General features: G+C 36.5%; 2 protein-coding genes across 11 annotated transcripts in view; both read right to left on the bottom strand.

Annotated features, from left to right (window-relative positions):
- Window positions 1-15,043, bottom strand: part of LOC116725013 (neurogenic locus notch homolog protein 1-like) — a 247,010-nt gene that overhangs the window by 38,247 nt on the left and 193,720 nt on the right. The gene's annotated exons all lie outside the window — the stretch shown is intronic.
- The window catches only part of col27a1a (collagen, type XXVII, alpha 1a), an 80,324-nt gene continuing 66,348 nt past the window's right edge, over window positions 1,068-15,043 (bottom strand). The window contains exons 33-61 of the mRNA XM_032570861.1: window positions 14,121-14,174; window positions 12,749-12,802; window positions 12,605-12,658; window positions 12,455-12,508; window positions 12,240-12,347; window positions 12,083-12,136; window positions 11,815-11,922; window positions 11,648-11,701; window positions 10,690-10,743; window positions 10,463-10,519; window positions 10,301-10,354; window positions 10,173-10,226; window positions 9,997-10,050; window positions 9,530-9,583; window positions 8,277-8,384; window positions 7,897-8,004; window positions 7,679-7,786; window positions 7,513-7,566; window positions 6,590-6,652; window positions 6,455-6,508; window positions 6,328-6,363; window positions 6,191-6,208; window positions 6,040-6,075; window positions 5,926-5,952; window positions 5,751-5,801; window positions 5,170-5,338; window positions 4,974-5,083; window positions 4,677-4,895; window positions 1,068-4,561 (exon numbers count right to left, since the gene is read on the bottom strand). Coding sequence (XP_032426752.1) covers window positions 4,415-4,561; window positions 4,677-4,895; window positions 4,974-5,083; window positions 5,170-5,338; window positions 5,751-5,801; window positions 5,926-5,952; window positions 6,040-6,075; window positions 6,191-6,208; window positions 6,328-6,363; window positions 6,455-6,508; window positions 6,590-6,652; window positions 7,513-7,566; window positions 7,679-7,786; window positions 7,897-8,004; window positions 8,277-8,384; window positions 9,530-9,583; window positions 9,997-10,050; window positions 10,173-10,226; window positions 10,301-10,354; window positions 10,463-10,519; window positions 10,690-10,743; window positions 11,648-11,701; window positions 11,815-11,922; window positions 12,083-12,136; window positions 12,240-12,347; window positions 12,455-12,508; window positions 12,605-12,658; window positions 12,749-12,802; window positions 14,121-14,174 — 2,175 coding nt within the window. The 3' untranslated portion in view covers window positions 1,068-4,414. The remainder of the gene's footprint in view (window positions 4,562-4,676; window positions 4,896-4,973; window positions 5,084-5,169; window positions 5,339-5,750; window positions 5,802-5,925; window positions 5,953-6,039; window positions 6,076-6,190; window positions 6,209-6,327; window positions 6,364-6,454; window positions 6,509-6,589; window positions 6,653-7,512; window positions 7,567-7,678; window positions 7,787-7,896; window positions 8,005-8,276; window positions 8,385-9,529; window positions 9,584-9,996; window positions 10,051-10,172; window positions 10,227-10,300; window positions 10,355-10,462; window positions 10,520-10,689; window positions 10,744-11,647; window positions 11,702-11,814; window positions 11,923-12,082; window positions 12,137-12,239; window positions 12,348-12,454; window positions 12,509-12,604; window positions 12,659-12,748; window positions 12,803-14,120; window positions 14,175-15,043) is intronic.

Genomic DNA, 15,043 nt, shown 5'->3' with positions numbered 1-15,043 from the left:
CAGAACTGAAGGTGGTGACAAAATAGTGAGTAAAACGAAAAACTTGATACATGTGAAGTCATGCCATTCATGTAAAATACATAAAAATGAGTTAACTGCACATTTAAGTGAGATTTGTCAACATTATCACTGAAAGACTCACACTGTCAGCTAAAAACTCTGACAGAGTTGACGAAATGCCAAACTACCTCAATTTATATGATGTTACTCTGAAGGCCATATTGTAGCTCATCAGGTCCATGACATCTTTACAGTTTACTAAAATTAAGCATTTATTTCGCAAAATTTCATAAGATTTTGTAAATTGTCAGCTATGGTGGTGACACATCATGCTTGTGACGAGTAACTTAGGAATAAAACGGAAGAAAAAACTAAAGAATAACATAAGCTAACTAGAGCTGCTTAGCCCTCTTAGCAAAGGAAGAGAAAGGAAGAGGTCATGGGGTCCTCAGAAGTTCTGGTGCCCCCCAATAATGCCTGATTTTTTTTAACATTCTTTTTATGTCTGACGGTGTTGACAAAAACTTGGGACAAATTTCAATTGAGTTGGAAAATATATATAAAATGATTTTTAATTCAATTTATTGAAACTTTTCTAATTATTTATTTGAATACTTATACTTAATTGTCATAATATATTATCTTACTATTCCTTTAATTGTTTTAAACTATTATAATGTATTGAGTTCTGCTTCAGGACAAGGGATTTTAAAGATACCCTACACCTAATACAATGCTTAAAATAAAAAATATTCAGCAAACACCAGGAAAACATACATTGTTGTGCTCACATGGCCCAGGTTAGTTTAGTCAGATATTTGAAAAAATTATATTTTGTGTATCTTTTATTCAAATTTTGTGCTTTATCCATAGAACTTGTTTTGTCCCTCTTCTCAAGAATCACTGACACACATATGTACAGTATGTATGTATGTATGTATGTATGTATGTATGTCTAAATAGAACACATACCGTATAGGTATTAACACGTAAGATGACATTATTAAAGTTAAATGTGTTTTAGCAAACTGAATACTTTAGTGAGGTAAACAGTAAAAATCCACAGACAATTTTAAAGTATTTATTTAACAGACACTGAACAATGACTAAAGAGCGGACAAATAAGAGATGAATGCACCAGAAATGATCTCATTGAAAGTTTGATGGTTTGCTGCATGTGTCTTATATTTTCAAACAGGTTTTAATTATGAATGCAATAGAAAATATTTGCTCATGTAAAATTATGAGGTATTCTTAGCTCATTTTCAGGAAAGATTTACAAAAAAAAGTAGAAACCATTTTCACATATTTGCATAATTCCTTAAAACACAAGTTATAGAAGAGCACAGTTCTCATACAGTACATGGTTGATTATCATGAAAGAAATAAAAACAATAAAAAATTTAGAAAAATAAAAGAAATAATATTGCAATAAATTTGTTCTCTGGAGCCTCAAATTTACACATAAAAACCCCATAAACTCCAAGACCAGTTGGGAGCACGGCTATATAACATTGTCAATAAGAGTAGTTTTGCTTTAACTAACAGAAATTTGCGCAATCTGCAACCACATTAACAGCATTAAATAACATTAAATTAGCAAGAGGGGATCCACTGTATACAGCAAGGTTTACAGAATTATACACACTTGATTCCAGCTACAATAATTATTTTTTTCCCTCTAAAAACTATCTTCTAGTTGCTAAAAATATTACATACAGCTCAGCGGGGCTTTGTACATATTTTTGGAAATGGTTTAAACCCTGGGATTTATACTGGATATAAACACAGAAATATTTGACAAATGTATAAAAATGCTTAAATTGAGCTTTTATTTAAAAGCAGAGTGGAAATGAAAAATAATTTGGCAATTATGTCATGATAAATGGGTTCAGGATGTAGCGCAGTGTAATGGAATGGGTAAGTTGTATATAAACTTTTTTACTAAGCAAAGCCTGCATGCACTATATGCATTTGAATAATTTAGCAAAGTGGTGTATAACAGCACTATCACTAGCACCTTTGGAAATGTTCTTAGCACCGGGATAAAAGATGGAGGTTTCCGTTTTGATTCCTGTACCCGCTCTCCATTCTTCTGTGGCTCAGATCTCCTTTATGGACAGCTTCTACCTGTAGTCTTTTTGATTTTAATTGCTCAACTGGTGTTGACTATGTATTCTGTTTTTATTAATTAATGAGGAAGCAAGAACCTGAAGCTGTAATCCACAGTTAGAGAAGATTTATTAAAACACTACTGAGAAGTTAAGCTTGTCTTCCTCTTCCTCAGTCTGACATCTAAAGCCCTTCCAGTCATCAGTGGCATCCGTTTGTTTTTGGCTTTGGTTTGTGACCACTGTCCTTCTCACAGCAAGAAGAAAATGTAAATCTTCTGTTCAGAGTACATAAATATATGAATTCTGCTTTTGGATAAATTCACCTATGAAATACCATGAAGAGATGAGCACCAAAGGCAAGTAAAATGGCACCCCGTTCGACATAAAAAAAATTATAAGATAAAATCCTTCCATAAACAGCTTAAACCAGACACTTGCATACATTGTATTAAAAGACACAACAATTTTCCTCTTCATTGTCTGTCATAAAATCACGCTGAATATTTCCTGTTTTAGGGTAGTTACCAAAATTATTAATATATGCTAAATATCAGAATCATCAGAAAGAGAATAAAAACAATGCTGTACTTTTTATATGTACTTTCTTTGTGTCTGATAGATTTGTCATTTAAACTCCATGACTGTGGTAAATATTAATTCCCAAGATTTCTATGGGACTGAGATTGGGGCTCTGCCAATCATTGTCCATTTAGAACACTGCAGACAAGCTTTAACGTCCTGGATAATGTTTTGAGATGCTTCAATATTTAACAATATTTCAACATAATGTTTCTGTCCTCATCATGGCATCTATTTTGTGAAGTGCAGAACACCCTCATGCAACAAAACACCCACACATTATTAGTATGGTGCCAACCCAATGCTTCATGTGTGGAGTGGTGTTCTCAGTCTTGCAAATATCCTTCTTTTTCACCAAAAGTCGTCCTTGAGTGTATTTGCAAACTGTAATCCAACTTTTTATGTTGCTTTTGCCATGATGACTTCTTCCTTGGAGAGTGGCCTTTCAGCACATATCGGCACAGGACTCATTTCACAGTGGATAATGAATCCCTCTTTCCAGCCTTACACTTCTGTTTTGGGGGTGATACACACATTAGCACCAAAACTTGTTCATCTCATGGATCCATAACCTGCCTCTTTATCTAACAGTATGGCTGAATATCCTCATGGTGTTTGTATTTGTATGTAATAGTTTGAAGAGATGAATGTGACAGATTCAGGAATCTGGGAATTGTTACCCAAGGATAAATCAGACTTGTGAAACACAATTTCCTGTGTTTCTCTATCTTAACAGAGTTCTTTTTCGTTACAAGGAAGCAGTGCCTTCACTTGCCTTTACTTGATTTACAGTAAAGCAACAGTAATGTTCCTCATTCAACTGAAACATTGTGAATTGACCTACCAGAAGCTTGCAAAAACGACATAATAATTTGGACTTTACTCATCTACTTAAAGCCACAGTAATCCTATAGTGCATGCAAGCCTCTGAATTTGAACAGCATTTTAAAAAATCTCTAAAAAATGTCTTACTATTCTGGCATTTAGCAAATCCAAATAACACAGCTAAAACAAGAGAAGCGTAGTCTAATCTGATGTCAGACATTGTGGAGAGAAAGCTTATGTGCCTTTTTGCACAGTGTACTTTAGCATCTGGTTTTAAGCTCTATGTTCCAAAATATATATTTTTTACTTTTATCTATTGCACTTAAAGATTATTAATTTACAAAAGATATACATGTATAAAGTCAATAATAGAGCATATATATATATTTATATATATATATGTATCTATATTTACAAAATCCCAATTACTATAGGTGCTATGACAAAATCTGAATATTACACAAAGTATACAGACTGTATACAGTTGTGGAAATAAGTTACTTCAAATATTCACTGCTGAACTTGGCCTCCTTTCACTTAAAATGTCCTGGAGACATTGCGTGGTATTTTATCCTTTAACATGGAGATCCTCCCGAAGGAGCTTGAGGAAGCATTTGTTGGTCTGAGAAGCCAGTAGTGCAAGAACTCCCCTGCTCCTGTAACCCTGCCGCCTTGCTCTCTCTGCTTCCTCCTTTTTTCTCTGCTTGCAGTCCACTAGGAGTTTGGTTGTGAAGCAGTGTCTGTTTTGGGCAGGGGGGAAGGCAGTGAGTTTTTCCTCACTTGGACAATGTTTGGCCACGATTACATGACCTTTCTGGTCTCCGTGCCTGCATGAAGATGATTTGCAGGGGGAGGTTGTCCATCCCTTTGTGCTCAGAAGACCGACGCTGTGGCCCTCAAAGAAAGCAAACCGGACCGATCTCCAGGTGGTAATGTGACGCAGAATTTGTTTTTGGGAGGTTGTAGATGTCGATCACAGGGAGCAGGGTGGGATCCAGGGAATGGAACACAAACTGGGTCTGGTGCCAGCGCCCATCTTTTATCTAAAAACACAATAACAACAATAAATAAATACATTTTAGTCAGCAGATTTGAAGATAGTGTGAGAGCATGAGGTCTGAAGCACTTTACACCAGATTACAACATCTTAAATCCTACCCAGCAGGAGTCCTCCAAAACATCTGGCTCGAGCTCCCCTCCCACTTCAAACACTTCTCCGGTCCAGGCCTTGAATTTCACAGACCGATGGTCAGGGAGCTGATCCTCAGCTGACCTCCAAACTGAGATGTTCAGACAGTGGATGGTGATGTGCTGAATAGCCTCTGAGCTCAGGAGGTGCAGGAAGTTCATTTGGACACGACCAACCTCGACTGACGGCTGTAGAAGAAAAGAGATCAATGCAACACTGCCCATTTGTGTAAATATTCATTAAACCTTCAGTTGCATCTTGTATACCTTGGAAACTGTTATTGGTTTAAGGCAAGTTTGTCCACCACCAGTAAAGCTGCAGGAGACTTCTATTGTATCAGATGAGCAACCAAGATTGGGATCTATCCAATAAGTGCCTGAGAAAAAAACACAAATTTGGTTTCAAAACTATCCAAGCGATTAAACACTCACTCTATCTAGCATAACAAGTATCCCGTCTCACCGTCATTTAACTTCTGTTCACAACTGTGAAGGTCCCTGCAGATACGAGCGGGATTGTCCCGAGTGCCCAATGGGTTCTTCAGGCTCTGGATCAAATTACTGAGGTAGTGGAGGGTCTTGAAGATCTCCGCTCCCTGGTCGAGCATCGGCAGGTCCATTGCTGGTCTATGCTGGAGGACAGATGAAAAGAATCAAAGATTTACATTTTCTTAAATATGCACTCGCTGCTAGCCGTGCTGATAGCTAACATAATATGCTAAAGATAATTTAAATACGTTTGCTTTACATTTACTGCCTTGACAATGTATTTTATTGTAATGTAGTTTCAGCTAGGTGGCCTGTTAAATATGGTCTTAAAAGTCCAACTAGGGACAAAAGTCGAAAAGCTACTGTAATAGCGTTAAGGCAATCAAAAAGGTTTTAAATATTGTTCTTGTATCCATGTTGATGTTTTTAAAGCAAAATTGCAAATTGTTAAAATTGGAATCAACACGTCAAAGCGTTATAAAACCTTAAGATTGGAAATCAACTACTAAAATCTAATCGGTGCACAAAATAGCAGAAATATCAAATCTGACCAACCTCAGTCCTGACAGGATTGGGTGAATCAACAATCACAAGGCCATCTTCTTTCTGCAGAGCAGAAGTCTCACATTAATTCATTTAATCAGTTTCAGTGCCATCTTTTGGAAATTATGTTTTAGTAAATCCCTTTTTACGAGTTGTAAACCTGAAGAAATAGCATTAAGGTACTTACAAATGAAAGAGGGATTCCAGGAGGGCCCTACAGAGAGGAAAAGAGGTTACTTAGACAATGAGTTTTCAGTAGCAGAAATGAAATTTGGTATTATTTATTAAAGTTGAAACCTACTGGAGGTCCAGGACGTCCACGAGGTCCAGGTGATCCCTAATAAATAAAAACGAACATCCAGAGGAAACTTGTAAACTGCTATGACATATGGGAACACTAAAATACCTATTTTTTAATATTTGAAGGAAAGAAAGTTAATATAAAGACATACCCTAGGACCTTGAAATCCCTGTTTTGAGAAAATAAAGACATGTATTCAGCCTGGGAATGAGCCATAGTTATATTTTCATATGGTGCATAATGTTGACAGTATGTAAAATAGACCAGAAACACGTCTGAAATACTTACATTCTCTCCACGGTTGCCTTTTTGTCCTCTAGGACCCTGTTAGAAGACATTCACGGACTAGTCAATACTACAGGCGAGAAAATGAAAGACGAGACAAGTTAAGAGAAATTTAAGGTATACTACATACTGCACTTCCACTGGGACCAATAATTCCAACAGGGCCGACAACTCCTCTTCCACCCTGCATGAAAACAACACAAGAGGATAAAATGGAACGGACTGCAAAGCATCGGAAAACTCACTAGATTATTTAGCCATGTACCATTGCACCCTGTGGCCCCCTCGGCCCCCGTATGCCCTTTGGTCCAAAGTCTCCTGGAGGACCCTAAAATAGAAGCACACATCTATAAATTCACAGGACTTAATTTAAATTTTTCTCAAACAAAATGTGTCATTTAATTTGTATAATGGATAAATCTTTATTGCTTTGTTTTTTAAAAGAAAAAAAGAATATTGTAATGACAACTAAAAAAATCCATACTTTTCCACACTTTGGATTCTTTTAAATCCATACTTTTCCAGGCTTAAATTCATATAGTTCTATATTAGCACCATCATTTTAACCTTAAACATGGGTGGATGACTGGAAATATAGTTGGATTCATGGAGAGATGGATTAACAACGGATAGATGGATAGTAAGACAAGTGAATGGATTGTGAGATAGAGGGATGGACAAAAGGATGAATGATGGATGGATGGACATTAAATTAATTTAAGATTTCATATTAACAATCCATGTATGAATGCGATTTGTGACATACAGTAAAATCTATATGTTTCTGGTGAGATTTTATTTTCCATAAAGAAGATCCGTCATTTTATATATATATATATACTCTGTATATACATATAAATTCCCTACACTGGTCGTGTTCTAACAACTCTAAATTCTTCATACATTTTGACAATACAATGTTTGATTCAATTTGTGAGTTGCTATTTTTTTATTATTTATTTTTACCCCTCCAGGGGGTCTTTTTGTGGGCTCTAGTGTCCCTTATATGATAGTAGGCTGACAGGAAACGGGGAAGGAGAGGGGGGAAGACATGCGGCAAATGTCGTCGGGTCCGGGAGTCGAACCCGCGACGGCCGCGTAGAGGACTCAAGGCCTCCAAATATGGGTCGCGCTAAGCACTACGCCACCACGGCACGCCCATGAGTTGCTATTTTGAAATGACCTCACCTTTGGTCCAAAAACTCCAAGAACTCCTGGAAAACCTTGTTCTCCTGCATCACCCTATTGAAAAAAGTAATCAAGTTCAAAAATGAAGAAAAACGTGGCATCTAAAATAAACTGAATTGATTGATTTATACAGTATTCATAATGACAAAGTCTGAGTAACACCCACAGGCTGTCCTTTAGGTCCTCTGTCTCCCTGTGGCCCCTGTTGTCCCATTCCACCTTTGAAACCCCTTTTTCCTGAAGGTCCACTCTGGCCTCGAAGACCTTGCTCCCCCTGAGTGGACGGATAAACGGTTACATTATCGGTGAAGACATGACCAATAATATGTCAATGCAATGACAACCAAGGAGCTATAGTTGTTCCCATTTATTTTTTCCTTTCACCTTTGGTCCTACGCCTCCCTGATCTCCGGGGAGTCCAGGAACGCCAGTTTTGCCGTGTCCACCAGATTTACCAGGAAGGCCTACCACCCCATCATCACCGTGCTCTCCCTATTCACAAATAGAGAAAGTTAATGATCGGTTCATAGCACCAGCATTTAAAATATCCAATCACCTTGAACCAGTGCACGATGTTGGGTATGTTTCAAGAGTTGCAGATATACAGAATAGAGTGAAAATATGACAGGAACAACAATAAATATGGCAAATTGTTTGCGTAGAATATTACAATAATTTTATACAATAACTACATATAATCAGTCCAGAAAGTCAATAGCTGTGTGAATGAAACGTTTATGAAACAAGTTGTAAAGAAGTCTCACCGGCATGCCTTTGCTTCCATCTTTTCCCGTGGTTCCATCCTCCCCAGGTACTCCCTCACGCCCCTCTGGACCCACCACACCTCTGGGACCAGGAGGACCACCCCCACCCTGAGGAGAATGAAGGTGTTACAACCTGACTGAGCTACATACTTCACAGTGATGCAGTGCCTTACAAAACGTTTATATACCTGAGTCCTACATTTTGTTATTTTACTTCTCTTTCTTAAGGATTCCTTGTAAACATGACTAATAAGGTGACTTCTGAAGTTCATTGGTTACATTGGATTTTATTTGCAGGTGTCAGAATAAATGAAGGAGGTAAAGACAAGTGGATGTTGCACTTTTCAGGTTTTTCATTTTTAAAACATGTTTAGAAATGTGTAATTTTGCCTCTGCAATTATGCAAAATATGTTAAATATATGTTAAATATGTTAAAATATTATATTAAAATAAATTGAAAAAAAAAAGACGACATAGAGATTTACTTTTGTAAAATAAATGTTAAAAAGTTCAAAAGATGGCAATACTTCTTGTACAAAAAAAAAAAAACATATGTCCAAAAGTTCTTTGAGACACACATTGGCTTAATGCTTTAGCTGCCCATATACAATATTTGTGTCCAAACATTTTTCCACAGATTTTTCCAGTTTGAAGTACTTCAGGCTCACAAAAAATTATTTAAAAGAAGTTTTCCTTAAAACACAAAAATTAGCAATTTTTAAAATGGTTTTACCTACTTCAACTAAACACATAATGTTTCACTGAAATTAACAAAGTGGGTTTGTTTTTGTAGGAAAGGGATCAGAGAATAGATCCAAAACATGAAAAAATGTCTCATACGTTCAGCTTATTAAAAAATTACTCCTAAAACGTTTTTGATTTAATGTTTTATTATTTCTTGCACTTGAATTTATCTTTATTTTAGTCTGTGCAAATAAAATGGTTGTGAGTCGCTTGTTGCATTTAGCTAAGCATAGTCCATAATAGTGCCATAATATGCCTTGGAGTAAAAGTTGTTGGATGTCAATGTTCCTGAAATGACAGCAAGTGATGTCATCAATAAAATATGAATTTTGAATTTGAAATGATGAATTTCTGATGTTGAACTTTAATTTTTTTAATTCTTGGAAAAATGTCTTTCTTTGTTTGGAAGAACTTGTATCAGTGAAAATCCCAGCCTAAACAAGCTGGCTACAGTCATAAGCTGTAGAAAATTTGAACAGCTTTGTCCTACAAGAAGTCAATGACATACCTCAGTTCCTCTAGCTCCTTTTTGTCCAGGTTGTCCTTTTTTGCCTTTTTCACCCTAAATGAAGAAAAAAAAAACATTTTTAAAATGTGAAATACTTAAATAGTTTTCACTTCTAAATTGTTTTTATTTTTATGAGTGAATCAACATTTTACTTGCTCTTTCTGCCCTCAAGTTTCTAGTTTTGTCAAAGGCCTGTTTTATGGTCTTTTCTTTCTCTTTTTTTCCTTCTTTAACTTGAAACAGATTTAGAAACTTTCAGTTCAACGTAGTTTAGTAGTACGATGTAAACTACATTGTGTGATGTGGTGACTTCACATCTGTTGTCAAATTATTGCCCCAAACCCCCACTGAACAATGTTTATTTTAATGCTATGCTTTTTGATTCACATCCACCAAGTATCAGTTTTTGATTTTGAATTTCTGCAGAGATTTTTCTTTACAGATATCACATTTCTTTACATCCTTACTTGGTCTCCTTTGGCCCCTTTAGGTCCTTTGAATCCACGAGGCCCGGGATGACCCTGCAATCAAAAAATATGTATTTTTCGTAAATGAAAGTATACCAAGAAAACCTGCATGAATAGATGTGGTGTTTGTTTTGCATAAACTCTGCTCTGCGTGACATTCAAGTTTGGTCACTCACTGGTTGTCCAGGAGCTCCAGGTCTGCCTCGTTCTCCATCCAAACCAATTTGACCCTTAAGAACATAACATTAAAACTCTTCATCAAAACATCTAAATAAATTGTTTTGAAATAATCTGTCGTTCTTACTTTGTACCCTGGGTCTCCTGATTCACCCCTCTCTCCTCTATCACCTGGAGGTCCCTGATAACACAGAAAATACAAAAATAAACAAAAGATTTTCTGATTAAATTTAATTTGTAGAAGAACAGCCAATAGAAATATAAAGAATCAGAGTCATACAGGCCTTACCATGAGACCTGGAGGACCAGGAGGACCTTCCTGCTTCCCGTCATCACCCTGCTCACCCTGAATAGAAACAATTTAAAAGTTGTAAAATCAAACTGGGATGCCTTCAAGACTCTAACTTCTACATCAGGACATGTTCGGTTAATGCTGAAGTCATTAACTGAGCAATTTGTACTTATTACACAGAAAAATTGGAGATCAACATTGTACATAAAGTGAATGAGGTGTACCTTTTCACCTTTTGGTCCTGGACTCCCCATGGGGCCCTGTGGTCCCACATGGCCCTGTGGGAAAGTGACAACAAAAAGTAATGAAATACTACAGTCCCTTATCAAACGATCCACAATCTTCATGCAGTTTATGTACATCTGAACTCTTTATAGAACCAACCTCAATTGCAATTGCAGCAGGAGAATTTGACGGGACCATCATAAGACACTTATATGTCTGGATCTAAACAGTTCCTTTTTAGTTATATGTGTCTGTTTAGGGTTGTTGTCCTGTTGGAAGGTAAACTTTCATCCCAGACTAAAGATTTTTGCAGAAAGGTTTTCTTTCATCGTTTTCCTGTATTCAGCGCCATCTATCCTTCCACTAGCTCAGATCTACTACTCCCCAGAGCATGACTTTGGCACTACAGTAGGGGTATCGTTTTATGTTTTGCAAGAGTTCAATTTTCATTTCATGTGACTAGAAGAACTTCCTTTACATATTTGCTGTGTTGCCTTCATGACTTGCAATGGACTCTTTATGTTCTCTTCCCCACAATAACCTTATCTTTGCAACTTTTCTATAAGAAGAACCGATTCTTCTCTACCCAACATAGCTAAGTAGAGGATAACCTCTAGGTTAACCATGCAATCTCTTAACCTAAGATAATCTTTAGCTAGGTTAACCTAGCAAACCTCTAGCTAGAGAAGAATCAATAGAGAGGCCTGGCTAATCTCTAGGTTAATCTTTAGCTAGGTCTTCATAAAACAGCCTTCAGTTGCTGCAGCAGATTTTAGTTTGGGGTATCTCAAAATTATGCTTGTGACAAATTGTGAAAACCATTAATCAATTTCCTTCCACTTTGTGTTGGTCCATCACATAAAATGCCAATAGAATATAATGAGGTTTGTAGTTATAACATGACAGAATTCAAGTTTAATGAATATGTTTGAATATTATGGTAATAATTTCTCTAACCTCATAGCCTAGAAGACCAATTTCACCTTGTTGACCCATTCGGCCCGGAGCTCCCTGCGGCAAGCAAATATGCAGTTAATCACACCATCCATTATAACATCTCAAGTGTATTCAGTTTAAGTAATGGCTGCTTTAAGTGTGTCTTCATCATTACTGTTCTACTTTACCACATGTCCTATAGTCCCTCTGGAACCCTTCGGCCCTACAAATCCTGGCGATCCAGTCTCTCCCACTGTTCCAGTTTCTCCAAGGTGACCCAGCTGACCCTTAGTCCCCTAGACATGCATAAAGCATAATTAACTCCAAGGTTTTGAAGCAGATGTTGTTGGTCCCTATTTTATATATATATATATATATATATATATATATATATATATATATATATATATATATTTGTTGTTACCAAGTGATTTTTAAGTAATTTTATGCTTGTACCTTTAGGCCTGGTTTGCCTCGTTCACCGATTTTACCGGGCTTTCCTTCTGAACCCTTAAGTAAAAACAGTAAATAAATGAATTGATAAAGCTCAAATGGGTGCTTTATGGTGAAGGTAGTGAATTGTGCATGAATTTCAAGCAGACGTATGACTTACCCGGAAGCCAGTGAGTCCAGGACTACCAGGTGGACCTTCCTTTCCCTTAAGTCCAGTTTCACCTTTTTCACCTTTGTCACCCTCCTGACCCATGTCGCCTTTTTCACCCTGATCACATAAATACAAGTGGCTATTTGAATTTTGGCTGATTCTTTAATGTATTTTCTCAATAACATAATTATGCAGCATTAAGTATTGTGTGCAATTATGTTTACCTTTGCTCCATCAGGACCAGCTGGACCAGCTTCTCCCTCCAGGCCTGGCTCTCCCTGCACACATAAATACATACAAAACTCCAAAGTGAACCAACTCTCCAGCTTTTCAGTAAACCAAGTGGTTTCATAACTCAGTTCAGACAAACTCACCCTCTGTCCTATGAGTCCTTGCTCTCCGATGTTCCCTGATGGTCCAAGCCCCCCCTGAGACCCAGAAACAGCAAATTTTTAGTGTTGATAAAAATAACCTATATGAAACATTTGGGCATAATTACGATGGTTTAGTTTGCTTGCCTTCTCCCCAGGTTCGCCTGGAAGTCCTGGTTCACCCTCTTTGCCATCAGGACCCTAGAAAAGTGACCATAGTAAAATTATAAACCTGATTTAAAATGTTAAGATAGTTTCACTGCATGAAAACAATACATCAATGTTCCATTATTTACTATCTTAACTGTAGTCAAAATGAAAAAGGATGCATGTCAGCTGCAGTGAATTAGTCTAATAGGGTAGATTGCTGATATAATTTTATTAATCCAGCGAAAAAGCTAAGAATCACATATTTGTATTTTACTTGTAATAAAAATGGATGTAAATACATGCATCTGTGCAACTCCTTGAATAAGTTTGTAGACCTCTTAAACATTTTCCAATTTTGTCCTCTCACAAACATTAATGCATAGATTGAGAGTGTATGTGACAGACCAACACAACATTGTGGGAAAAAAGTTTTCATAATTTACCATTTTTGTTGTATTTACAGATCAAATCAGATAGTTATGGTGTATTCAGCCCTTTTTGCTTTGATACCACTTTTAAAAGTGTAACTTAAAAGTCAGAGACAGTTTTTTGACAAATTCAAAGCAGAGTTAAGTGATTAAACAGTATCCAAAGCTTTGCCCATGACATGAAGCACTGTTCAACTCATCATCTGACATTGTTAAGAGCATGAAATACCTGAAAACCTACCAAAACACCTAAACTGACAGGCTGGGGAAGAGGAAAATAAATCAAACACAGAAGAGGCCCGTGGTAATTATCTGCAAATTTCCACAGATCAGGTGAAAGAATCTCTTGACAAGACAGATATTAATCATTCTACAAATCTAGCCGCTATGGAGAAATGGCAATAAGAAAGCAAGTGTTGGAAGAAAGCTGTGGAAAATCCTGCCTCCAATTTGTCGTAAGTTGGTGTGCCCATCATCCTGAACAACCCCATAATGAAACACGATGATTGCAGCATCATGTTGTGGGAATGCTTTTCTTCAGCAATGATGGGGAACATGGTCAGAGATCATGAGAACAAGAATGGAACTAACTCAACGGCTCATGCTAGAAAGAAACCTGTTAGAAGATGCAAAAGACTTTGGTGGAGATGCACCTTCCAGACATACAACATTCCTGAACATACACCTAGCTAAAGCTGAGGCAAGACTTTAAAATAGATTTTCCATCTGACTGATCTTGCAGCTGCAATTAAGGGAAAAAAGTGCTTTTACAAATTATTGACACATAGGTATGGTATACGCATTTCAGATTTTATTCGGAAACACATGTGTGCTCAATTATGTGTTGGTCTGCTACATTGAAGCTCAAGAAAACACATTGACACTTATGGATGCAATGTGAAAAGTTGAATAGCTTTGCAAGGTGTTGTATATTTGCTTACCTTTGGACCAATTTCTCCTAACAATCCAACAGTCCCAGGTGGTCCGGGTGGTCCCTGCAGAAGATAACATGGTAGCTTGAATGATCTTTTCATTAAAGAAATCAGATCTAGTACTATTTGTACAAAAAACAACAACATAAATAAAAAACAAGCAGAAAATGTATGGCTTAAACCTATTTGATAACCTAACCAACATAATAAGCAACTTTTTAATGTTGTTTCATCATAAAATACAATCTCTAAGTGTAAGCTTGTCATGTCTATGATGGTTGATTTTCTATTATAAAAAATTGCTGACTATAGGGGGAAATAGAAATCATAACTCCCCAGCTGATGTATAAAAATCCAAATAATGAAGATTCACTCAAACTTCCCACATATTCATTCAATTATATTTCAGAAAAAAAAAGCTCAGAGAAAGGAAACAGAAAGAAGGAAGGAAGAAAGAAAGAAAAAAGAAATGAAATGTATGGCAAAATTTATTTCCCAAACAGGAAATCTTTATATATCAGCAATCTATTATTGGTAATCACAGGTCGAAATCAAATGTGCAGTGCTTGCCTGAGATTGAATCTTTAAAGGCAGTGTTCTGACCTTACATGGCAACAAAGGCTGCAGCAATAATTAAAATATTACAAAAGTTATCAGCACAGAAATTTGGAAAATGAACAAATATGGAGGCAATGTCTACTAAAGCTATATTTTCAAAGCTCTTGTTACCTGGAATTTATGCTAAAACCTACAACAAAAAAAGAAAAATGAGACAACTTTGTGACAGTTTCAGTGGGAATGTCACATAGAAACACATAAATGAGTAATATAATGTTTTAATGTTAATTTCTGTGTTTCACCAGTTCTGATTTACTTCAGATTGAGGGACAGGAGAATTAAACTAAAGTTCTATTTCTTGAAAGAGATGAAGA

This window comes from Xiphophorus hellerii, chromosome 8, assembly GCF_003331165.1.
Source record: "Xiphophorus hellerii strain 12219 chromosome 8, Xiphophorus_hellerii-4.1, whole genome shotgun sequence".
NCBI classification, from domain to species: domain Eukaryota; kingdom Metazoa; phylum Chordata; class Actinopteri; order Cyprinodontiformes; family Poeciliidae; genus Xiphophorus; species Xiphophorus hellerii.
The sequence above is the reverse complement of the archived record's forward strand: the minus strand, read 5'-3'. Positions and strand labels throughout refer to the sequence as shown.